The 23,561-nt window shown below is 42.9% G+C and overlaps 3 protein-coding genes across 3 annotated transcripts; 2 read left to right on the top strand and 1 right to left on the bottom strand.

Moving 5' to 3' along the window:
- Positions 1-277: 277 nt before the first annotated feature.
- Positions 278-14,368, bottom strand: aplf (aprataxin and PNKP like factor). Its single transcript, XM_070981520.1, has 11 exons — positions 14,221-14,368; positions 13,893-14,028; positions 12,649-12,720; positions 9,321-9,484; positions 8,569-8,740; positions 8,053-8,188; positions 5,053-5,234; positions 4,563-4,879; positions 3,451-3,573; positions 3,052-3,098; positions 278-1,371 (listed from the first exon to the last, which is right to left on the bottom strand). Exons 2-11 carry the CDS (start codon positions 13,983-13,985, stop codon positions 1,160-1,162), a joined length of 1,518 nt encoding a protein of 505 aa, XP_070837621.1. The 5' UTR covers positions 13,986-14,028; positions 14,221-14,368; the 3' UTR covers positions 278-1,159.
- A 518-nt stretch (positions 14,369-14,886) lies between these two features.
- Positions 14,887-17,624, top strand: fbxo48 (F-box protein 48). Its single transcript, XM_070983377.1, has 3 exons — positions 14,887-14,960; positions 15,785-16,098; positions 16,632-17,624. Exons 2-3 carry the CDS (start codon positions 15,799-15,801, stop codon positions 16,791-16,793), a joined length of 462 nt encoding a protein of 153 aa, XP_070839478.1. The 5' UTR covers positions 14,887-14,960; positions 15,785-15,798; the 3' UTR covers positions 16,794-17,624.
- Positions 17,625-18,477: 853 nt separating this feature from the next.
- On the top strand, positions 18,478-23,414 carry cnrip1a (cannabinoid receptor interacting protein 1a). The gene is made up of 3 exons (XM_070989035.1): positions 18,478-18,763; positions 20,287-20,431; positions 20,578-23,414. The coding sequence occupies exons 1-3, from the start codon at positions 18,585-18,587 to the stop codon at positions 20,740-20,742; spliced, it is 489 nt and encodes a 162-aa protein (XP_070845136.1). The 5' UTR covers positions 18,478-18,584; the 3' UTR covers positions 20,743-23,414.
- Positions 23,415-23,561: the final 147 nt, after the last annotated feature.

Raw genomic sequence — 23,561 nt, 5'->3', positions numbered from 1 at the left:
CTGTCAGCACGAGGACTTTTAGCCGAGTAAATCCAAGTAAAAAAAAGTAAAATTTAAATTTAATTAAGCATTTTTAAGCAAGGCCATAATGTAGAAAGATCAAATTTATAGAAAAACCATTCGAAAGCTGATACATGAACAGATAAAGGTAAAGTCTTTTTTTTTTTCATGCAAAATAGTCAGAAAATTGTATAGAGTTTGGTGGGTGTTTTAACAGCCAGTGTTTCTAAAAACCTCGTAAGGCCATGTTTCATATAATGAAGACAGGAAGCTCTTTGCTTTCATTGCATGTATTTAAACACCGTAAGAAAAACAGTCCAAAAAATAGACTAATAATTACTCTAAAAGACCTATATTATACATATTTACACAGACAGATCAAATCAATCTGGAACATTTGGAGCTTCATCTGAAAAAAAATCGAAGCAAAAAAAAAAAAGAGAGGCAGTTTCCAGTTCTGCTACATTCTGGATGAATACTTACACAGTTCTAAGTGCTGAAAAGGCTCATGGTTCAGTAAAGATCGAGACCCCCACACTTTCATCAAGCCTCTATTTTTAGCTTTTCATGCTCCTGAAGCTCTGAAAACATAAATCTATCAGCGGGAAGCTGGTAGACACCAACAGTTCAGTAGCTTTTACATCATACGTATAAAAAAGATGACTCACAATGATGGAGGGCAGGCACATCTGACCTTAAATTTACCATTTTAACTATATGTATGTATATTTCAGGTCTAAATTGTAGCCTCACAATAACTGAATTTCCTTTTAGTTTTCCCGTAATTTATTCAGTTTGTGTTCTTCCCAGTCAGTGTGTGTTGTAGTGCAACGTTCAATAAAACTTTGAGCATCAAATTTAAGAAATGGGTGCTGCACCTGAGAGGCCACCCCTGATTTGTCCCTTCAGAGAACCAGTCTAAAGACCTTAAAGTGTAAGTGTAAGTGTAGTGTAAAGACCTTAATCACCTGTACATGAACCTGTTGGGGCCGCAGCTCCTCCAGGTGATTTAGGGTCATTCAGCTAGTGTGTGTGTGTGTGTGTGTGTGTGTGTGTGTGTGTGTGTGTGTGTGTGTGTGTGTGTGTGTGTGTGTGTGACATTAAAAGGTCGCCGGCTGCAGCTTTGAACCCAGCAAATAGCAACAGAAATGATCCGTGTCTACTTCCTCCTCTTCAGAAAGGCCTTTGCTTCTTTCTGCAGCCTTTTGATGTCCTCCTTACCGCTGTCATCCGAGTCAGGAGGGACGTAGTCTGAGTCATTGCCCGCGTCCTCACTGTCATCATTAATGAAGCTGTCGTCGTCCCCAAACTCCTCGTCTTCATCTTCCTCATCAGCGGGCGTCTTCTTGGGGACTGTGCGTCTAGTAGAGGCTGTGAAAGCATAAACAGTGCGGACAGGTTGACGCTGTGCAGGGTGAGTCACAGAGGGAGACGTTATAAATTCACCTACAGGAGTTCTGTGAAAGAGCTGCTTCATGTACGTCTGCCAAAGATCAGCAGGACTCGAACTTCAGTAGATCTTTGAAGAACTCGTTTGTTTAGGCAGACAGAGAGATAAAAGAGAAAGTTTGATGTTTGCATTTTAAAATAAGGTTTGCTGCGTCTCCCAGCAGCATGTTTCTGGTCATGATACCCTCAAAGACTTTGTGCAAAGTTAGAACTAAAGATTTTACCCCCTAATTAGATTCGGATATTAAAAGTCTTGCAGTGTGACGACTTGAGTCCAGTTCAGTGTGGAAGAAACGAACAGTGCCATCATGTCTCCGTGTGTGTGTCGTCCTCTGGTCGGTATAAACAGAGGTCATTGCGAGACACTGTGTCTTCAATCAGGAGACGGCGGTGATGAGTGACTCAGCATAAAATCATCCATCCATCCATCCATCCATTGTCTATACCCGACTATCCCTTTTTGGGGTTGCGGGGGGGCTGGAGCCTATCCCAGCTGTCAACGGGCGAGAGGCGGGGTACACCCTGAGCTGGTGGCCAGCCGATCGCAGGGCAACATATAGAGACAAACAACCATTCACGCTCACACTGACACCTAAGGGCAATTTAGAGTCACCATTAATCTGATGAGCATGTTTTTGGTCTGTGGGAGGAAGCCTGAGTGCCCGGAGAGAACCCACGCATGCACGGGAAGAACATGCAAACTTCACACAGAAAGGCCCCGCCCGACCTGGGGATCGAACCAGCGACCTTCTTGCTGTGAGGCACGCGCACTACCTGCTGCGCCACTGTGCCGCCAGCATAAATTCAATGTCAACTAAATGTCAACTGAGGCAGCAAAATGGAAATTCAGAGGAACAACATTCCACACACACCCAAACACACACACACACACACGGTGGTGAGTCACAAGGTCATTTCATGTACAGTGGGCGTTGACGTCCTGAAGGGCCCAGAGATTACATTTTATAACCCTCTAACAAAAAAATCAATAGGCTCCACCATTCAGCTTCCACATAGAGGTGCATTATTAATCCAGAATGTCTGGCTCTTATAGACGACATGACTGGAAAATAAAATTCCTTTACTTTAATAAAATGAAATAAATGACAAGAATAATGAGCCTGTCATTTAACTATGAAAAATAATCTGTTCAATAGCTGACATTTAAAAAGGCTGTATCAAATTTGTATAATGGAGCTGAGTTAATGACCTTTTCCTGGATTTTAAAACATGTTTGGTCATCTGACAGGAAGAAATATAGTTCATATTAAAATGTGTTATACTCATTGAGATCAGACCCATTTCACTGATTAACATTTTGAATGACTAATGAGCTACTTTATATCGACACACACACTCAGACAACAACACCATCTGCCCACCACGTGCTTACGTTCTCCACCTTCAAATCCCGTCTCAAAACACACCGTCGAGTTATTGTATTAACCTCTTATTGTATATCGCTGCTTTGTTTGATTTGATGATGTCTGGATACATCGCTGCCTGTTTCTACTCATGTAGGCGTCTGTGTTTGATGCTCTATGCTGAATTTTACTGATCTCACCGTTAATTAGAGTCAACATTCAGCCAAAAACAGCCCACCTGGTTTCTTGGTGTGTTTGTATTCCTTCCTGTGAAGAGGATTCTTCCTGTGAGGGGAACAAAGTTAAAGTCACGGTTTGCTCTCAAGATAAATAAACAAGTTTAATATCACATTCGGACTCAGGGGTGACAGGAAATGATGCAAGAGGCTCAACAAAGGTCCCTGATTGGACCTGACAGGAGAAGCTGCTCCAGTAATTGTTGTTTTCATGCAAGTCTTTCGTGCAGTCTTATTCAACCACCTGTAATGTGTGTGTATCTGTGATGGAGCTCCTGACTGGTAAAACAAATCCTCTGCAATCCTCAGCTCATCAGATGTTAGTCATCAGGTTTCCCATCATGCCTTTCAGTCCCTCCCTTTCATCTGGTGGTAATAATGAGCGTGCCGTGATGACTGACCTGTAGCAGTCGGTGCCATAGGGGCACTCAGGTCGGTCTGCCTCCTCCGTCTCCTCCTCCTCCTCCTCCTCGTAGTCGGTGTCTCCGGGGTGACTGCACTCCTGGAAATGGAGCGGGTTCTTCCTGGATAAAACAAATAGGGAGGTGATGAGATGTCTGCCGGAGGAGAAATGTGTTAGAGACTGTGCACACAAAACATTTCTGCAGGATGTTTCCCTGCTGCCGCTCCATCATTATGTACATTTCATTTAAAGGACCAGACCGTGTTCTGGTCAGGAGCATTTGAATGACTGGGGTCAGACTGGGGCCAGACTGGGGTCAGACTGGGGCCAGACTGGGGCCAGATAGGGGTCAGACTGGGGTCAGACTGGGGCCAGACTGGGGCAGATGCTCACAAGTTCAGAGGCAGCATCTCACGAAACTGGCCCGAATTCACAAACTCACAAATTCCCCTTTAGATTCTCAAAACGGAGAAGCTGTCTGATGACTGACAAACTGGTTGCGCCCATTAACCTGCCGACGTCCTGCAGGGAAAGATAAAAACATGCTGCTGCTGCGTCCTGCAGGCAGAGGAAGCTTTATCCTTTCACTTTGTTAAAGCGGTTTACTTACTGTGTGTTTTTTTGCCTGGAAAGTTAAATTGTTTGATGGCTAAAAAATAAAATATTTTCTAAAAATGAAACATTTTTGTGTCTCCAGTGGGTATTAGTTTACCAAAACACACAGAAAAGCACTAACACTGGTATCTATCCACGACTCCTGTGAGTGGAATTTTATTGCTTTTGGCCAAAGCTTTAAAAAATCACATTTGAAAAACTGTGGTCGTGGTCCCACTCTGTGATTTATGTCGTGTTAGAAAAGCTTTCAACATTAATGTTTCGCCTTTTTAAATCTGAGAAGGAATGAGGCAGAAGCACAGAGCATCAGGCAGTTGCTTTCAGAAGCTTTTAGACCTCATTCAGGTTTTTGGTTCGCTTCATGTTCATCAGCTCAAGGGCCCTTCATGAACCTCGTCTTTGTTGGAAAATGAGCCACATCAAAGTGAAAGCCCTCCTGCAGGACTTCAAATGGACTCCCAGTCATCCTCTACGCTCAGCCTGAGATAAACGCACCTGTAGCAGTCCTTCCCATACGGACACGGCTCTCTGACTCGAGGTTTGGATGGAGCTGGTCTGGACGCAGAGCCACTGTCTGACCCCACAGACTCTGCTCGTTTGGTCTTTTGCTGCCCATTTTTCAACTTCCTGTCCTCATTCTCAGGTTGATTGACTGCACACGCTCGCGTCGCGGTGTTTACGCCAGCTGTAGATGTCTCTCCTCGTCCTCCTTCCTCGTCCACCTCCATGACGAAGCTGTCCGACTCGTCGCTCACCTCGGACCTGTTGGGCTCATTCTGTAGCCGAACTGTGGGCCGCTCCGAGGGAACATCCTGGAAGTTGACAAAATCAGTTGAATTACTCTGTGAAAAAAGCATTTTTAGACACTCACTGAAAAGGATTTCACAGCGCTGCTCATTTACAGGTGAGACAGAAAGGAGGCAAAGCCTGAAGCAGACTGAACCAAAAATAAGCCTCTGACTACTCGCTAACATTTGTACTCAACTGTTATAGACTCGGCTGCTGCTGCTTCTTCATTGTGCATCTTCCTTCTCCTCTTCTTCGGCATTTCCTCCTCGAAGAGCTCCGCCTCGTCAGGTGAGGAAGTCTTGACCTGTTTGGCTGCTGCTGGTTTTGTGCTGGTTGACGCCGCCGCGGGTCCTTTACTTCTCTTCACAGCTGACTGAACTACAACAGAGAGAAAGATCATTTTCAGAAGAGTCGGACTGATGCTAAATATTGATATTAACATTATAAAAATATGGTTCACATTAATACTTTTACTGACACACAAACTCATATTTGGTAAGGATTCTCAAAAGGGGTTAAGAGAAATTGTGAGAGGGGGATTTTACATTATACATAAAGTTGCCAGTGTTAACACCAAACCCATCTCCTGAACAATCAACACAACACAGATCGATGGAGCACAGCAGGCTAAAGCAGACAGCCCGAGGCTGAGTATTAAAAAATATATCAGCTTTTATTCACAGCCACACACATGTGAAGGACACTGCAGGCGAGGGAAGCCTGCTGAGGTGAGCTCCTGAAGAAAAGCGCCTAAATGTTCATAAGAAGAAGAAAATTCAGCAGGAAACGGTGAACTTGTGACACTCATGACATCAAAGTCATCAGATAAATAAAGTGAATCTTTTGACGTCTGATCATGTGTGACATCATTAATACTGAAGCATCAATGTTAAAGCAGCATTTTACTGTTGGAGCTGCTCCAGGTGGAGACAGTTTCATCTACTTTATATACAGTTGGATAGTTTAGTCCAGTCTGGGAGCCGGGCCCCTCCAAAGGGTCACCAGATTAATCTGAGGGGTCGTCAGGTGATGAATTGGAAAGAAGAAGAAGGAGGAGAAATGTCTCTTTGTGGGACTTCTTAATCTGACAGTAACTTGTAACTAAAGCTGTCAGATAAGTGTAATGTAGTAAAAAAGTACAATTACTACTGAAAGTGGTGGAGTAGAAGTATCACAAAACACCTCAAAGTATCTCAAACTTGTATCTAAGAACGGTACTTGATTACTATCCACCACTGCTCACGTATCCAGCTCTACTGCACTTCACAATTTTCTGTGATGTCGCGCTCATGACGTTTGTCAGACTGTGAATCCACGAGACGATTCCGTGTCCTGAGAGTTCAGACGACACCGAGATCATCTCGCGCTTCTCTTCGGGAAACTGGAACTTTTCCATCCGTCCACTCTGCGTCTCCGCGAAACGCAGCTCTGAAGTGAGCGGATGCCCAAAGTGATGGAAGCAGCGATGAAGCAGCGGAGCCGTCTGCTTCCCCTCAGAGTAAATATTAGAGAACAGCAGCACTCAGGGGAAACGCACGCACGCACGCACGCACACACACACACACACACACACACACACAGAACATCCTGATACACAGAGACAGGCTCGGTGCACTGTTTTCCATTCATCCTCTTGTTAACATCACTTCATTCAGTCAAGCTGCCCAGCTCTTCCAGTGAAAAACCTGCAGCCCTCAGACTGTGCGGCAGTCGGGTTCAGCTGCTATTTAAGGTCAACAAATGTTCCCAGAGAGGCATCAGGTGGAGGCTCTGCATAACGTCACCTGAAAGCAGACTCGCTCCTTCAGCAGACGCTGTGAATTAGAGCTGTGTGGAGGACTAAACAGCACAAGCGTTTAACAAACGGGCACAAACTGGCTTCAAGAGCAGCTGGGACCAACACATCAAAGTTTAGCCCTTAGTCCTCAATCTAATGTTGCTTTCGTCAACGAAAATTATGACTAAATATCGTGAACGAAAACAAAAGCAAAAACCGAAAAAACGTGGGTTTTTTTTTTTCCAAAACGAGACGAGACGAAATAACATTATAACATTTCGTCTCGTCTCGTTTCAGTCAATGAAAATGAAGAGACATTTCAGCAGAGTTTTTATTTTGTAAACCACATTTAGTCTCGTTTTTATTTGTCAACAGTATCGCATTATATATTTATAGTTATCGTCACATAACCAGCATTTATGTTGCGTCTTGTCTTGTTTCTGTCATGTTAAAAAGGTTTGTTGACCACGATATTTAGTTTGTTGACAAAAGCAACACTACCTCAATCAATGGACCACATGAACACTGTGAGCGGTGTGACCTGCGAAACAGTGACTCATCTCTTGTGGCTGTCTGTCCGTGGAAACAATGACGTTCACCATCAGTAAAGACACACTTACCGGGAATCTCAGTACGCTTAATTCAACCCCTCAACAGTCTGTTAGCAGCAAAAATTCTTTGTTACTGTGACAAGCAAACACAAATCTTCAATTCTTCTTCCTAATTATGTTACTGGCTGTAATTATGATACTTCAGAAGTTAGCTTTTCTGATAGACAGCATTCACGGCTAAATGCCAATTTATTCCAATAACCAGTTTAATGACTAAAGAGTTTTTATTTTGCAAAGTTAAAATATGAGTCACAGTCATATGAGATGGATCACGACCTACTGCGCTCACAAACACAATAAAGCTGCAGAAATCAGCCAGTTGCAGATATATCTGTATCACACAGACAGGAAATGCCAAACAGCACTGGAGGTCATTCAGAAACAGTGTCTCCATTACACAGTTTGTCCACCAGGGAGCGCTGACAAGATGATTTTAGTACAGTAAAAAGTGCCACTCAGTATGAATCTGAGTCATAGTTTAAAAACAAGAGCACATCTAAAGGATTCATATCAGGAGTCTGTGTTTATGCTAAAAAAAGAGAAAAACTGATATCAGTGTGGCCTCAAAACTCAATCATCAGTCTGACTTCAGAGAAATAGAAACTCCATCTATCAAAGACGTTTTTAGACGATGAATGAAAAAAGGAGGGAACTTCCTCATGGATCCCATAAATGTCTTGTAAAACAGAGACAGATCACAGATCTGAACAGTTCAGGTGAAAGCGTCGTGTGTGGGCTGACACGTGAAAAAAGTCTGTTTCTGCTGCAGTGAATCCACAGTAAGAAACAGACAACATGACCACGGTACCTTTCAGGCTGGAGGAAGAGCTGTGTGGAGCTGCGACAGACGCCATCATCCATGCAGGTAAAACTCTCCTCTTGGGTGCAGACGGAGCGACGTCACTTCGCTCGTCCTCCACCTCTTCTGGTTGTGCAGAGTTTCTCTATATGAAAAAAAAACAGTCTTTAGGAGGGGACAGAGGCTTTATCAGGGCTTGTTTGATGAAAGCTGCTGATCACACGCATAAAGCTGATGAGCCGGTTGATCTGATATGAACTGTGTACCGCTGCGTTACACAGTGGAGCATCCTCCATTACTTCCCTCTTGTAGTTTCAGGGTCAGAGATCGGTGAATTGGTGCACTTTGTCCACCTCAGTGAGGCTGAGGTGGACACAACGCGGCAGAGTCAGCAAAGAAACGACCAACACAACCAGAGATACTGAAGGGAAAGATGAGCGTGAAAGCAAAATTTCAAACCAGACACAAGCTCAGCGTCCACCTGGAGAGAGGTCGACATGGTTTAACTCACAGGTCAGAACAGACCTTGTTTAAGCTTCTGTCGGGATGGTCGGCTTCCTCCTGGTTTGACGGAGCTGCCGGTGTCGGCTCCTGGAGAGGCGGAGTCTGTCCACGGCCCTGTCCAGTAGGAGGAAGCGGGTCCATGTCTGGCTTTGGGGAAACAGGAAGTTCTTCTTCTTCAAACACCTGACTGTTTCTGCAGGAAGTGAGATTTGACAGAACGTGATTCAGCCCGAACACTCGAGGTTAAAACTCCGAAAACTCCTCCAACTACCAGAGAAGTTCTTTCTTGAGACAACTGCGAGGACAATGTCAGAAATCCAGACTTGTGAAACCGTCATGCTGTTGCTTTGATGCAGACTTTGTGCATGAATTTTACATGAGCTCCGGCCGGTCTGAACAGCGGTAACATTTGCTCGAGTGCCCTTTCCCGTCTGTTTGATGTAAACTTCAAACAGAGAGCGAGCGTCAGAACAATGCTATGAGGGTTAACTCATGGAAACCCAGAGACTAAAAAAAAAAATTTAAAATTGCTTTAATTGAGTCTACAGATAACACTTCAACTAAATCCCATTCAATACCACACAGTCTGCTCTGCAAAGATAATAGATGGGACTCTAATCAAACAGCGGAGAACCATCTCCTTCATCCGGATTGCATTATTCATGGAGACGTCGGGGAGGAAACTTCAGTAAATGAGATTCATTTCTTGATGTCTTGACGTCTTGATGCACAGAATTAACATGGAAATGAGCCTTTTACTGGCATCTAAGTACCTGGGAGTGCGGTCTTCTTCGCCCACGGCCACCACCTCGTAGATGAACTGCCCCGGCAGCAGAGAGAACAAGTCTCCATGACGAAGAGGGTGCCAGGAATCTCTCTGCAGAGGTCGAGGGTCGTCGGTCAGGGACGACTGAACAAAGCAGGGGTTCAGGTGGGTCTAAAGATCAGAACAACAAACAGGATGAAACCACAACATGTCAGTCGGTCATGAAGTTTTAGGATTCAAAGCTCAGTGTTTGAAGTGGCTAATAAAAATTAATGCTCTTCTAATAAGAACGACGATCGTCAAATGACGGCGTGGACGTGATGTGACGGTGTGTTTCTGCTAGAGATTGATCAGCTGAACCCTCAATTCAGTTCAAAATAGTGAATTCAATTTGAGGCAACCTGGTCTTCAAATATAAAAGCAAAAAAAAAAAATCATCAAGGGGTTCATTCACACACATCAAACCAAAAGAATCTTCCATGCATTTGTTTTATAGACTAATCTGAAAGGCATTTCTGATACTCTCCTGAAAAAGTCATGAGGACATCAGCTGACAGTTCTGTCTTTGTGAGCGTTTGTTCAGAGTGCTGGACGAGCTGCTGATCACAGCAACCAGGGGTGGACTGGCCATCTGGCATACCGGGCACTTTCCTGGTGGGCCGGTGTCTAGTGGGGGCCGATCAGTGCAACAGTTTGTTTTTCCCCCCACACATAATTAGCCGTCCAGGATGGGCTGGGCTATGGTTCCTAACGGGCTTGAAAATTACAACCTGACCCGACCCGGGCCGCAGGTTTTTAAGGCCGGCCCTGATGCAGCGCGACACACCAGCATTAACCACCACCCGGTCAACCGATAATGTTGTGAGCCGGTCTGGGCCAAAAATGCCAGGGCTGATTGTTTTCCCCCAGTACAGCCCTGACAGCAACCCCACAAAGTTCAGAGTTCAAAGTTCCACATTTTGGGGAATCAGCTAATTGAAGTTCTTTCTGCAAATGAGACAATCGACACCAGTCTCACCTCTGGGCGGTGGAACAGTGGTGGAGGGACATGCTAAGGACACAATTAAGTACAATTTTAAGTTACTTGTAGTTTACTTGAGTCTTTAGTTCTACCTCACAGCGTCTATCTAACAGCTTCAGTTACAAGTTACTTCACAAATGAAGATTTTTACACACAGAACATCTGAAGAGTTTATAAAATATGTTTGTATATAAATTACACTAAACAGCAGTTTATACAAGTACAGCTGAAATGATAAGTCGATTAATCATCTTTTTTCCTGTAAAAACATTTCATGTTTCCAGCTTCTCAAATGTGAAGATTTGCTGCTTTTCCTTTGAATCATTTGAAGGATTTGAATGTATTTGTAATAATGTGGAGGTTTGGACTGCTGGTTGGACTAAACAAACATGGTGATGGTGTCACTTTGGGCTCATTGTGAGCACATATCTCACTATTTTCAGCATGTTTACAAACCAAACAATCAATCGATCGATGGAGAACATAATCATCTGTTTAATACAGAATGAAAAGACTCATCAGATCATAGTTCTGTGCTCTACTGCCTGACACGGCCTCGTCTCACTGTGTGACACATGATTACCCTGCAGGATCACTCCAGCAGGTCTTTAGTTGGTTCCCCTCTGACCACCTCTGTTAAATGGGTCAGAGTGATTTAAGTCATTTTCCACCTGAAACAATCAGCTGAAATCTGGGAATGACTTTTCTTTAATGCTCAAAGCCCAGCAGCAAGAAACCGTCAGCAAACTGAGCCGATGGAAACGACAAAGCGGACAGCGTTTGGACCTGCGATGCAGGTATGAAGGTTAACATATCAATGTCGTTTCAGAGCCTCGAGCTGCTCCATGCAGAATATCTGTCATTGTTTTCCAGTGTGAGATCAACAGACCAGATCATTGATGCAATTGATTCCACTTCACAACACAAAATGGACGCAGTGCTGCGGCTGTTTAGCGGTAATTACTTTTCTGAGGTGTAGTGACATCAAGTCAATTCAACACAAATGATAAATAAGGTCAGTATGATGCATGTCTTTAACTCTATGTAATCTTTTCTAACACACCTCCATCCGACTTCTGCTGCTGGAGCGACTCCACTTCCCCTGAAGGCTGATAAAGATCTGTGTGTTTAATGTATTTGTTGGAAAAGGTCACAACAGCATTTCATTCCAGCGACTAAATGACGACCTTTCAGAAATCACTGACACCTGTTGCTCAGGAAAATTCCTCCTGATAGAGAGTAAAACGAACAATCATCACTTCTCTGACACAGTGTCAACATGCACATGGAGAGATTTACATATGTAGGATTTCTTGATTTTCTTGCATCACACTGAGCAGCTTTTTAAATTCATCTGAATATTTAATGTAGTTTCTAAAGCGTTTCCTCAGGCAGCCATCTGTTTCAACACAGCAAACCACTAATTTTACCATATCCTGCTTTGGATGTGATGGCCAGTGAAAAAAGTATTCAGATCCTTTACTTAAGTAAGAGTATTAATACACAGTGTGAAAACACTCCACTATAAGTAAACATCCGACATTCAAAACCTTATTTCAGTAAAAGTATGTAAGCATTAGTAAGTAGATGTTTAAGGTCGAGCTCATTTGAACTGCTTTATATGCTGTTGGCTGGTTTAATCTACATCAATGCATCATATTCTGTGAGATCATCATAGGTTTGGAGCATGGCTGTCCTGTGAGAACCACGTATCTCTAAAAAGTCAATTGGACAGAAAGGGGATGAAAAACTGTAATCTGAACAGTAACTAAAGCTGTCAGGCAAATGTAGTGGAGTAAAAGTACAATATTCACCTCATTCACTCTTATGGATTTGCTGTCTCAAACAAAATCTCTAAAAGCTGTTTGTCATAGAAATTAGCTGAATGCAACAGATGACTGGAAGACACTGCATGTTGTCGTCCTCTGTGAGTAACAAGAGGTGACTGGAATAATGTTGAAACAACAAACAAAAATGGGTGAGTTGTGTTTATGAGGTACCAGGCAGACAATGTCCTTAACACAACCAGATGCACAAGAATCACAGTAAACTGACTCAGATTTCTGATTTTAAGGGTCACAGTAACTTTATGAAAGTACTACGAAATGACTTGAGTTTGGACGACTCAATGTGCCACGAAGGAGCTCACAGACAGGGAGGCAGGCAGACAGCATTCATGATATTTCATATAACCCTGACCCTGAAAAGTTTCAAAACTGATGCTTAAACTTTGGAAAAGGTCACCAGTAAATTAAAGGTCAAAAGTAGCAAATGGCTGGTGTGAAAATCTTAAACTAGGACTGAAAACACGTACTGGTTTGAGACGCAGTTGTCCGTTCAGGTTCTCCAGCAGCCCGTGACATCTGGACACTCTCTTATCACTGACCTGAAACAACATGAAGGAAAACAACACAAGAGAAGAGCTTCAGCTCTTGACAACTACACACCAGATTCTCATGAAGCTTGTTGTGGACATTCATGGTCTCCAGAGGACGGATCATAGTTTGGTGATGGAAAGTGAAGACGTAAAATGAAGATATAACACAAAAGCTGCTTTTTAGACTCTAGAGTTCCTTTAAGTTTGTACAGAAAAGTCTAAATGGTCAAACTTCAGAGCATTCATGCTGTAAATGCTATATTTATACCTCATCTTTGCATAATTATTATATTTTATCTTATTTTCTTTAGTTTCTATATATTTGATAAAAACAGACAAAAACATAATAAATATTGAATCCAATGAGCCTTGTACATATTTTATAACACTCTTTGCATGTGGTTCCAGTGGAAATAAAATCAGGCTCATTTCTAGAAGCAGAGATACGTCAGAGACTCAGATGTGCAATGAAAAGCAGTAACTGACGAGAAATCTGTCATTGATGGCTCTGGACAAATCAGTACCACAAACAGTGTCCTCCATCAGAAAAGACACTTCTTGTTCCTGCAGTCCAGCTGCCTGCATGTCATCAGCATGACAGAGTCCTCCAGTGGTTCAGAGGAAGACCTGCAACTCAGCTGTATTCACGTTTCTTTAGTTTTATTCTCTGGGAGACGTTCTTAGGGTCTGTTCTGGGTGTGCATGTGGAACCCACAATACACATATATTGGTCTGTTTGTCTGTATCAAGCAAATATTGTATAGGGATCTGCTTGTAATTTGGGAAAGTAAAGAACTTTTCGGGACGTCTGGACATGTTACCTAAGGGTGTGGCCCTGTCTTGTATGGGGGGTCCTTTGTCCAAATCTACTTCTAACACCATCATGTTAGTTCATTTTGTAAGAATGGGAGACACATTTCTAAATAAAGTTTAATCAAATTACATTATACAGATTTATTAGGGGTGAGGGTTCAACAGCGGCCCGATGTAGTACCTGTGTACCTGTGATTTTTTCCTGTCACAATGTGAAGTTAAAAAAAGTTTTAAAAACTCCCACACAGCATATCTACATCTTATCATGTCTAATAATATGTACTGACCTGTTAAAAAGCCTGTAAATAATTAAGAGTAATTGTACTTTTAAAGTAACTAGCCTAAGCTAAAGCCAAAGCAGCACTCACTCCCAGGAAAGGCCCCCTGCCCAGCACCGTCTCCCCTGGCGGAAGCTGGATGGGATCCCCGCCGTCCACCGGGACGAGGTCAAACCGGGACATGTGGTCAGCGGGCGGGACTGGAAGGGAGCTTCACCTCGGGTCACTGAAGGCATCACAACACAAGCCTTTAACATTCAGTTCAGGGCGTATTAAGCTTATTGGGATAGTTGAATAGTATCAGGAATAAAGAGCTTCTCTAACTTGTTTCATTCAATTTCTTTCTGAGGGAAGTAACGTGAAACAGAAACGAAAGCTGAGCAAAGGTTACATCGAGCCAAGCTTCACTTCAGCCCACCTGCTGTGGTGGTGAATGGAGAATGAATGGTCTCTCAGGACAGGACAGAAAGACGCTTTCTAAGTTGTCTTCTTCTTGTTCCTTGTTTATTTCTTTTTCCTTGTTTCTTCTTCTCCTTCTCCTCGTTCTTCTTCTTCTTCTTATTATTATTATTATGAAGGCTGTTGGCAGACAACGTTACTGTGAATTACCGCCACCTGCTGGAATGGAGTGCGGCTCGATGATCTAACTTTACATTTACTAGTTGCAATGATAAGTAAAAGAAAAAAAACCGAAAAAGAAATGAAAAGAAAAAAACTCATTTTCTCTAGTAAGTTCGTTATCCTGAGATATTGAAACAAAAACAGATTAACTTGAACTTCCTTGTAAAAGATCACAGAAGCATAAGCAAAGCTCAACTTTATTTCTTTAAACCTCAGTAAGCTTCCTTCTCTCAGTATCATATTTTGTCACGTATAACATGTTGCACAGTTTCTTCTTGATCACAAAATTCACACATCCCTGTTTGAAATAATCTATTCTTCTCTCCTGTGTGGATCTGTCAGCATGTTTAAATCCCTCAGCGCAGAAACACGTCGAGGAAAATGGAAATTTAAAGGTCGCTGTTTCTTGTTGGCGAATGACTCTTCTGCACATGCGCATTTCACCAAAAACAAGGTGACGTATGTCTGTGTATAAACAACCGTTGAGACATTTAAACAGTGGAGCTGTCAGAACGAGACGAAGCGACCATACTGACGGTAAGAAGCTCTTACTTTAACGACACGGTGTCGTCCCTTTCCTCAAACATGGCGGCAGACGTTTACTATCTGCGTTCTTCTTTAAAAAAAAGGTATTTGACTTGGAAGTGCGAAAGGCCGGAGGTGTCAGGCGGTGTTAGCTAGCTAGCTGCTAGCCGGGGCGGAGATGACTCTCGTGCAGCTGAACGTGACTCGGAGCTGCAACAAGAAAATCTGATGTTAAAATAAGATTCACGCTTCGATGCTGAAATTGAAGTTTTGTTTCATCCACATACCCAACAGTAAATCAGATCATATGAATTCAAACTGGCTGCTGTGATTTATAACAGCCTTGAAGTGGGAAAACGTTGTTTTTGTAGCCAGAGGTTTGGCCATCCCTCTTCCTGACAGCCATGTTATATTAATACATAGATCATAAGAATGCTTAAATCCGTAAAAGTTGGGAAATGTATTTGAGCTGGAGATTGAAATGGGTTTAGTCACCGTCATGATCAGATTTAGAGCAGGAATATTGGTATTTGCAAAATTAATGTATGTCCTGCCATTGTAGTTTTACTTATGGTCTGTCCGGCTGTTCAGACTGTCCGTAAGCTTTTGTTACTGAGCAGAGGGCCAGAATTCACTCATAAGTAAACGTTTCCACTGAGGAGAGGACAGTGATTTTGCTACTATGGTAGAAAGAAATGTCAAATTTTCCTCCATCCTTGTATCTTCAAAGTGCCCATGAGATTGAAAGCCAGTCCTGAACTAAAGGTGCTGAAATGAAGCTTCAAATGGAATTTGATTGTGCTCTGAGATGTTTAATCACTGTTTTCTCACTGTAGGACCCTGAGCTATAATGCAGCATGACCGCACGAGCACCTCGCCTGTGTTCTTCCTCTATGAAAGACGACCCTCCCTGAAATCCACCTGCGACACCCCCCCTCAAAACTTTGCTGAAACGCTGCCGACAGAAATGAGCTTGAAGATCTTTGGTGAGCTGGACGCAGAGAGTCTGTGCAGCGCCTCGCGGACCTGCAAGCTGTGGCATCACATCATCGAAGACAGCGAGCAGCTGTGGAGGAGCCAGTGTTTGCTGGTCAGAGCCGTCTGTGAGAGGGAGGTCGACAGCGACAGGAAAAACGGCCTGTCCTGGAAGGTGAGTCAACCTTCAAGAAAAAGAAAAAGCAAAGTGGTCCGTTATTAACGTTGGAGGTAGTTGAGGTCATGTGACATCACAGGAGACCAAGCAGCAACCTCCTGGGCTGAAAAATGATGTGTAAGTGCTAAAAACTGCAGCTCCACTAATGGCCACTTGTCTCCAAAAGTCAGTCAGTCCCCATAGACCCCCATATGAAAATGCCCACTGTGACAGCAGAAATAAAGATGCTTACTACCTGATGCAAAAAATGGTTTTGGTCTCTGTAACTAATTTCCTTTTTCATGATGAGTCTACGGGGGTGAATTTATATATATAACTCACTTATGCAAATGGCCACTTTGAGTGACAGCTAGCTGCTGGAATTCAGTAACCAAGCTTCATTCAGCTCTGAGCTCTAATAGGATTCTAATACCAGATATCAGATGGACAGACTCCCATTGTTGTGAATTCATGTAATGTAAAAAGCGAGATGAGATTTAAGCTTCTGTCATATGTCCGTCCTCTGACTGTGTTCTGCCTCCTCTCTGCAGGTCACTCTGGTGAGGAACTACAATAGAAGCTGTTTGAAGAGAGACTGGCTGAGAGGACGTTACAGCCACGTGAGATCAGCGGAGGAGCTGAGCGGCAGGAAGATGACGCCGCTGGATGCTGAGTCCTGGGGAGAGATCCTACAGGCCGAGCTGGACAGATGACTGACGGCAACGTTTGCTGCCACACTTAGGATTTTATTTAAAGCACCTTTTATACTTTTGTGTTTTATACAAATACACACAAACAATTGTACAGAATTGATTTTTGTAACTTTTTTAAGAAAAAACCACGGACCACGGAGAAACAGAAGTGAAACGAGTTTAATGCTAACATTAGACTTTACTTTGTTGATCCCAATTGGGAAATTCTTTGTTATAGGTTGTTTGCAGTCACGTGATGTTAAATCAGGAGGGCCGAAAGTGCGAACTGCAGTGAATGATGTGAAGGACTGATCTTTCTGGGCTAGGTTAGATTAAATTATGAGAGAAAGGTATAAAGAGAAAATCAGAACATATGTTGGATGTGACCCTTACATTATGAAGAAGAGCGATTTTTCAACTGAGCTAAAAGATTTGTTGCTGCTGAGGCAGCAGATATAACCGACTACCTGCTCATTCAGACGTCGCTCTACTCCAGAAAACAAGTGAAAGCAGACAAAGTATGGAGGCATACAAGTTTCTTGTTAGTGGTGGGTCCACTACCTCGGTACCAAGGTGCTTCGTTTTGTTTTTTCAACAGTGCATATCTCTTATTTTCCTGTGGATTAACCAGGCAGCAAACTTTCAGCACCGCGGAGCAAACCATACACCTTTTGAGTGTGTGTTATAGTGTTTCCTTTGTAGAAAACCACTTCTGCCCCTCCATCTGCAGTTCGCACCACAACAAAAGAGTGACGTGATGTTGTCTGCAAACAACCTGAAATGAAAAGTTATGACTGTCTCTTTGCTTTGATGTAAATATGGCTGACATGCAATAAATCACATCATGTTGAAGCGTGTGATGCAGTTTTTATTGACACCATGTCAGACACATATCTCTCCAAGTATTTTTGATGCTGTATTTAGTGGTCATGGAGTAATGTAGTGCATTACATTGTCAGTGTTCCTCTTATTGTGTCCACCCAGACAACTTTTGGCTTCATTGTTGAAAAGAGGCCAACAATGACATTTTGTGCATTAACATTGACACTTTCTGTGGCAATGTAATTATTAATTTCTATGGCTGCAAGAAATATTTTTTATCATGTTATTCTGGCATTTAGTTTATTTTTCAGTTACTGACTGATTGTTTGTTGCACATCAGAAAATGGTGAAAACTGCCCAGATGAGTTTCCGGCTGGCTAAAACCCAAAGATGTTCAGTTTACGACAGTGTAAGATGAGGAAAAACAACAAATTCTGTTTTGATAACCTGCTTGAAAAATGATGATGATTGATCAATTTTTCATGGACTGTACAAATTAATTGACTAATTATTGCAGCTCCACTCTGATGATTTAATATAGAGCTGAAATGATTAGTACAATAAGATTAAAGGATTAACCCGTTGTCAGAATGTTAATTGCCAACTATTGTAAAAACAAACCAAAAAAAAAACAAAAAAAACAAAAAACAAAACCGCAATACAAAGAAGTCAAACAGACGTGGCTTCTCAAATGTGAATATTTGTTGTGTTTCTTTGTCATATAAAAGGGTAAACTACATATCTTTGAGTTTTGAACTGCTGGTTTGACAGAAGAAGCCATTTAAATAGGTCGTAGGAAAATAACTGGGTATTTTTGTAGCGCTACAATGAAATAACTTGCTATTCCGCTTTTATTTTGAAAGACGTAAGCGGAAGCCCCGGAATGCCCAGCTTGACTCTGGTCCCTCCTCAGCATCACCGCATCATCCGCTGTCTTCTCCCTCAACACGGGACCTAAAATTGACCCCGTAAAGCACAAAAAGCGGCATAATGGACGACGTTCCTCCGATCATCAACATCTCCATCTCCCTGCGGATCCAGCCCAATGAAGGACCCGTGTTTTTCAAGGTGGACGGAACCAGGTTCGGCCAGAGCAGGACCATCAAACTGCTCACAGGCTCCAAATACAAGATCGAGGTGGTGTTGAAGCCTGGAAACGTCGAGGCCACGTAAGAAGAAATTAAAAGAATATTCTTCTTATTATATACTGCAGTTTATCTGCAGCAGGAGGCCACCGAGCATGCACATCCCCTCGTTCATTCCCTGAAATAAAAAAGGTCACAGGCCGCGTCTGTAAGGAGAAGATCCTTCTCCATTATCAGAGTGAAGGGATTTTAATACACATTCAGTAAAGCAGAAATAACCTTGCACGTCGCTGACTGTGCTGGCCTTCCTCCTGCAGGCCTGCAGCATCCGGTATCCGCCTGAATAAATCATGTGCGGCTCGTGTGTGATGTGTTGTTCGTCGCTGGTGGTGACAGGAAGCGTCGCCTGTCCGCTGATGAACAAACAGACAGCTGATGTCGGTGTGTTGTTGTAGGATTAGCTGAGGTGCAGTCAGTGTGGAGCAGGGTGGGGTCCAGATGATCAAACACGGCCTCAATGACAGTGGGCACGACCCGTCTGTAAGGATAGATGGATGAGGAAGGGAAAAGCTGAACTTAAAGCCAGCGTTAGTTCATATAATAAGAAATATGAGTTGTAAAGAGAAATAAAATTAACATCAATATGGAAAAGTAGGACCTGCAGAGTTTTCATGATGGTCCACATACTTATAACATAGTTTTATGCAGCCTACAGCCAAATAGAGCAACTTGACAAGCGTATTAAACCACCAAATAAACATTATATTGTCATTTCATCTAAGGTTCCCAAGTGCTGTCATAAAGACTTTGAAATAACATCACATATGATGTAATGAAGAGCGTATAGGAGTGGTGGCCCCTGTACTGATGGTGAATCTGGACATTTCTGCCTTGAGAAGTTGACTAAAATCAGCTAAATGCATCATTAGATTTGGCCTCTGAGGAGGAAGTGATGATGCTGGATACACCTGGCAGGAGGACAAGGATCTGACCTCTAACTGAAGGAACATGTTTGATACGAGCACAATATAAAGTAAAATAATATGATGTATTGATACAGAGCCCTCTCTACAAAACGTTGCAGTGTGAAGTTATTAATGTTGGACCCATTTAGTTGATATTGTACTTTAATGATGCAAAAATCAAGTGCCACGCTGTGGATCTGCAGCCTTTTTGGGCCACTGGGAGGTCTGGGATTCGTGGCGGCCCCAGTTTTACCCATGTTGGTGATCCAGTCTGGGTGATGACTCTCTGTAAACCTGTTTAATTCAGGTGCAAGTTCATCTGATAAGCCCTCTGTCCTCTGGAGAACACACCTTACTTTACCAGATACTCATCAACAGAAGTAATAAGTCACATGACTTTACTCCAAAGCCTTTAAATGAGCAGCCAGACTCCGGTTTGCAGGTATTTACCACTCATCAGCAGCTGACTGCACACTCCAGAAGAGGGTCCCTGCAGTGGATCCAGAGGGTTCAACACCCTTCAGGTCCTCCAGAAAGGCATTTCTACTTCTGTAGTTGCCTCCTCTAGTTTCAGGTCTCCTTCCAAGCTTAGACACACAAATTAAGCAGCACACTGCTTCCTCCTGTTTGTCTCCCTCACAGCAACATGAACATCGGAGGCATCATTTTCCCTCTGGAGCAGCAGTCCAGGGACGAGGAGTCTGTGGTTTATCACGGCCAGTATGACACCGAGGGCGTCCCGCACACCAAGAGCGGGGACCGGCAACCTGTCCAAGTCAGTATGGAGGTAAGACGACAGTGTCACAGTCACCTTTGATGAAATATCAAGTGGCTGTTGGTAACTGAGAAGCAGAAATCTGCCTTTTGATGCATCAAATTAAAGATCAGAATCGCCATTTTTGCTGCAGTGTTGGTGATTTTCTTTCTGTCCAGTTTAACAAGGCAGGAACGTTTGAGACGGTCTGGCAGGCAAAATACTACAATTACTACAAGAGGGAGCACTGCCAGTTCGGCAACAAATTCAGCAGCATCGAGTACGAATGCAAGCCCAACGAGACGCGGACCCTCATGTGGATCAACAAGGAGGCGTTCAACTGAGTCAGCTCGTCCTTCCTCAATCCACACTCCAAAAACCAAGCAGAGGACATCCGTTGTACCAGGACTACCTTTGAATATCAGCATCACAATAAAAGGACAGCCTTCTTTTAAAGGCGGGCGTCAAGTCAGCGAGGGTCTGGAATGTGTGTTTTATCAAGACAGGGAGAGAAAGTAGCTGTTTGCTATGCTGGTCTTTCAGGGGGTTTTGTTTTAAAGCTGCACTCTGCAATGGTGCTTTTTGACAGCTTCACACGGCAGCAAAAGGGAATAGTTTGACAAGAATTAGCTAATATTGAGAAATCCTACACTTAACTGCACACAGCGCGCTCATGTTCGCCACCTTGGCTGGTTTTAGATGTTTTATATCAAATGATAGTAAAGTGACAGAGCAGGGAGAAGACTGGAGGCTTTAAAGTGCAGTTTCCTTTTGAGGGAGCGCTCACGTTTCTGTATTTTGCTCTGAGGTTTCAATCCATCAGATACTGTGCGAGTGTATTTCAGTCAGTGATCGAACATCAAGAGAAGCTCCCTGTGAACAGTTGCAGAGTGTAGCTTTAAAGCAGCAGCAGCGTGTCACGTTCAAGGAACAATTGGACATTTTGTGAAGTTAGCTTGCTTGTCATCCTACAGTCACATGGGACTTGAAGATTGATATGAATTTCATGTCAGTGCGTTCAGTGCAGATATGTGCATGGTGTGTTTAGCCTAGCGTAGCTCCCAGTAAGCTCCCTGTAGAACTGTGGGAATTCAGAGATGAGGAAATGCTAGAGTGCTAGAGAGTGCTAAGTTTTCAGGAGGGTTGAGGGGCCTCCGCTAGCCTGGGTCCATCAAAAGAGAAAAAAAAAAACTTGTTCCAATAAAATGAAAGCAGCTGATTTTGTTAGCTAACTAGCTAGTCAGCAGGCTTTAGTTGACAGTACAGTCAGAGCTCAAACCTGGCAAAACACAAATGCAGTAGCTTCAACGCTAACAGCTGCTAAAACCATAATGTCGCCTATTTCTGCACCTGTGCAATAAACAGCATCTACAACTGACTTTCTTTGTGCTAGGCTAAGCTAAATATTGGACCTATCTCTGTACTGGGTGCACAAACTTGAAATTCATATCAATCTTCTCATCTCACTCTGGGGAAGAAAATATCCCAAAATGTTCCAACTGTTCCTTTAAGGTGGACTAAAAAGAAGCCTTCACATAATGAGCAATACCCCTCCTAATTTGATTTATCACAACACTAATTGGGAGGGACCCAGCGCACCAGCTAGCACGGTGCTAGCTGAAGACCAGGATGGAAGACAGCTGTAGATGGAAGAAGTGTTTTAACTCATGTGTTAAAATGTGTGAGTGTGTGTGAAGAAATAATGTATGAGAGTGTGAACATCATTGTAATAGTTGGACTTTTCTTATTTGTTATGTATTGCGTTAATTAAGGGGAAATTCCACCCAAAACACCTAAGCACTGTTTAAATGAGGAGGTAGCAGCACAGGAAGGTTAAATGAACTGATCTATTTGTCTTCTTCCTGTGGATAACAGTTCAGTTTCAGATTAGGTGACATTTGATATTTCCAGCAGCAGAAAATGTGGCAGAAAATATTTCAATAATGTAAACCAAATTAGCAAAACTTGGTTCTGGTGTCAATCCATCAGAACCGAAGTGTGAGGGCTGCCGTGTTGAAAATGACCTTTTAAAACCACACAGGTAGAAATGTGTCAAGAAGAGGAAAACAGATGGAAATGTAGAGGCAGGTTTAGAAAAAGAGGTTTTCTAAAAATATATTTCTGTAGGAATGAACCAGACCTCACAGATAATAAAAGATCTAGCAGTGTGAGTGGATGACGGCGGGTTTTTCCTTTAACAGGTAAGGCTGCTGTTCGTCTCAACAAATCCCATGAAAAGACCAAAACCAGCAGTGTGTTAGTGCGTCTGTCGAGACTGTCTGACTTCTGTCTGTGGCTTCAATCCCTTTGGTTCCTGCTGAAGAAGAATCTTTGAAAACTCATCATAAAACTGATGTGTGTGTGTGTGTGTGTGTGTGTGTGTGTGTGTGTGTGTGTGTGTGTGTGTGTGTGTGTGTGTGTGTGTGTGTGTGTGTGTGTGTGTGTGTGTGTGTGCGCGCGCGTCAGTGTGTTCACGGTAATGAAGGAACATGTCAGCCAGTGTGACAGTGTGGCTCATTGGTGTGTTTTTAATGGAGGTCGATGGCTCAGAGGAAGAAGATCTATCATGCTGCGATACTCACTCAGTACTTGTTAGCACATACATTCACTGTTGGTTTTGGTTTGCTCAAGAAATTTGTCGACAGCAAGATAAATATAGAATCTCACCAGACTTCTTTAAGCATTCGAACACGTCTGTGTTTCTGCTGAAAAGGGGACGATTTGTCTTTAGTCTGAGACATGGTGCTTTTCACAGGCTGCCGCTGCTTCACTTTCTGTTACATTTGTGCCGCTGTAGCTCTTTCTCTCTGTTTCCTCCTGATGTGCATGGCTGGATTAATTTTGCCAAATATTTGTTTGTTTGTTTTGTTAAGATGTCTCAATGCCTAAACCCTGCTGTTTTGTTACATATTGAAGTAAGGAGTATAAAGTGTCTTTGTGCATAAAACAGTACACTGAACCAACGTGATTGTACACTAACAATTGCAGTTATGATAAACTTCAGTATTTAAATTTTGCAGTGGTAGCCTTTGATCCTTTACTGAAGTAAAACAGCAATACCACACCGTAAAAATAATTATAAGTGAAAGTCCTGCATTTAAAAAGTTTCGCAATGTAAAAGTATGCAAGAAGGAGCAAAATGTACCTTAAGTATCAAAAGTAA

The sequence above is a fragment of the Chaetodon trifascialis genome, chromosome 2, assembly GCF_039877785.1.
Source record: "Chaetodon trifascialis isolate fChaTrf1 chromosome 2, fChaTrf1.hap1, whole genome shotgun sequence".
NCBI classification, from domain to species: Eukaryota; Metazoa; Chordata; class Actinopteri; order Chaetodontiformes; family Chaetodontidae; genus Chaetodon; species Chaetodon trifascialis.
Note: the sequence above shows the minus strand (reverse complement) of the source record. Positions and strands in the feature narration are given on the sequence as shown.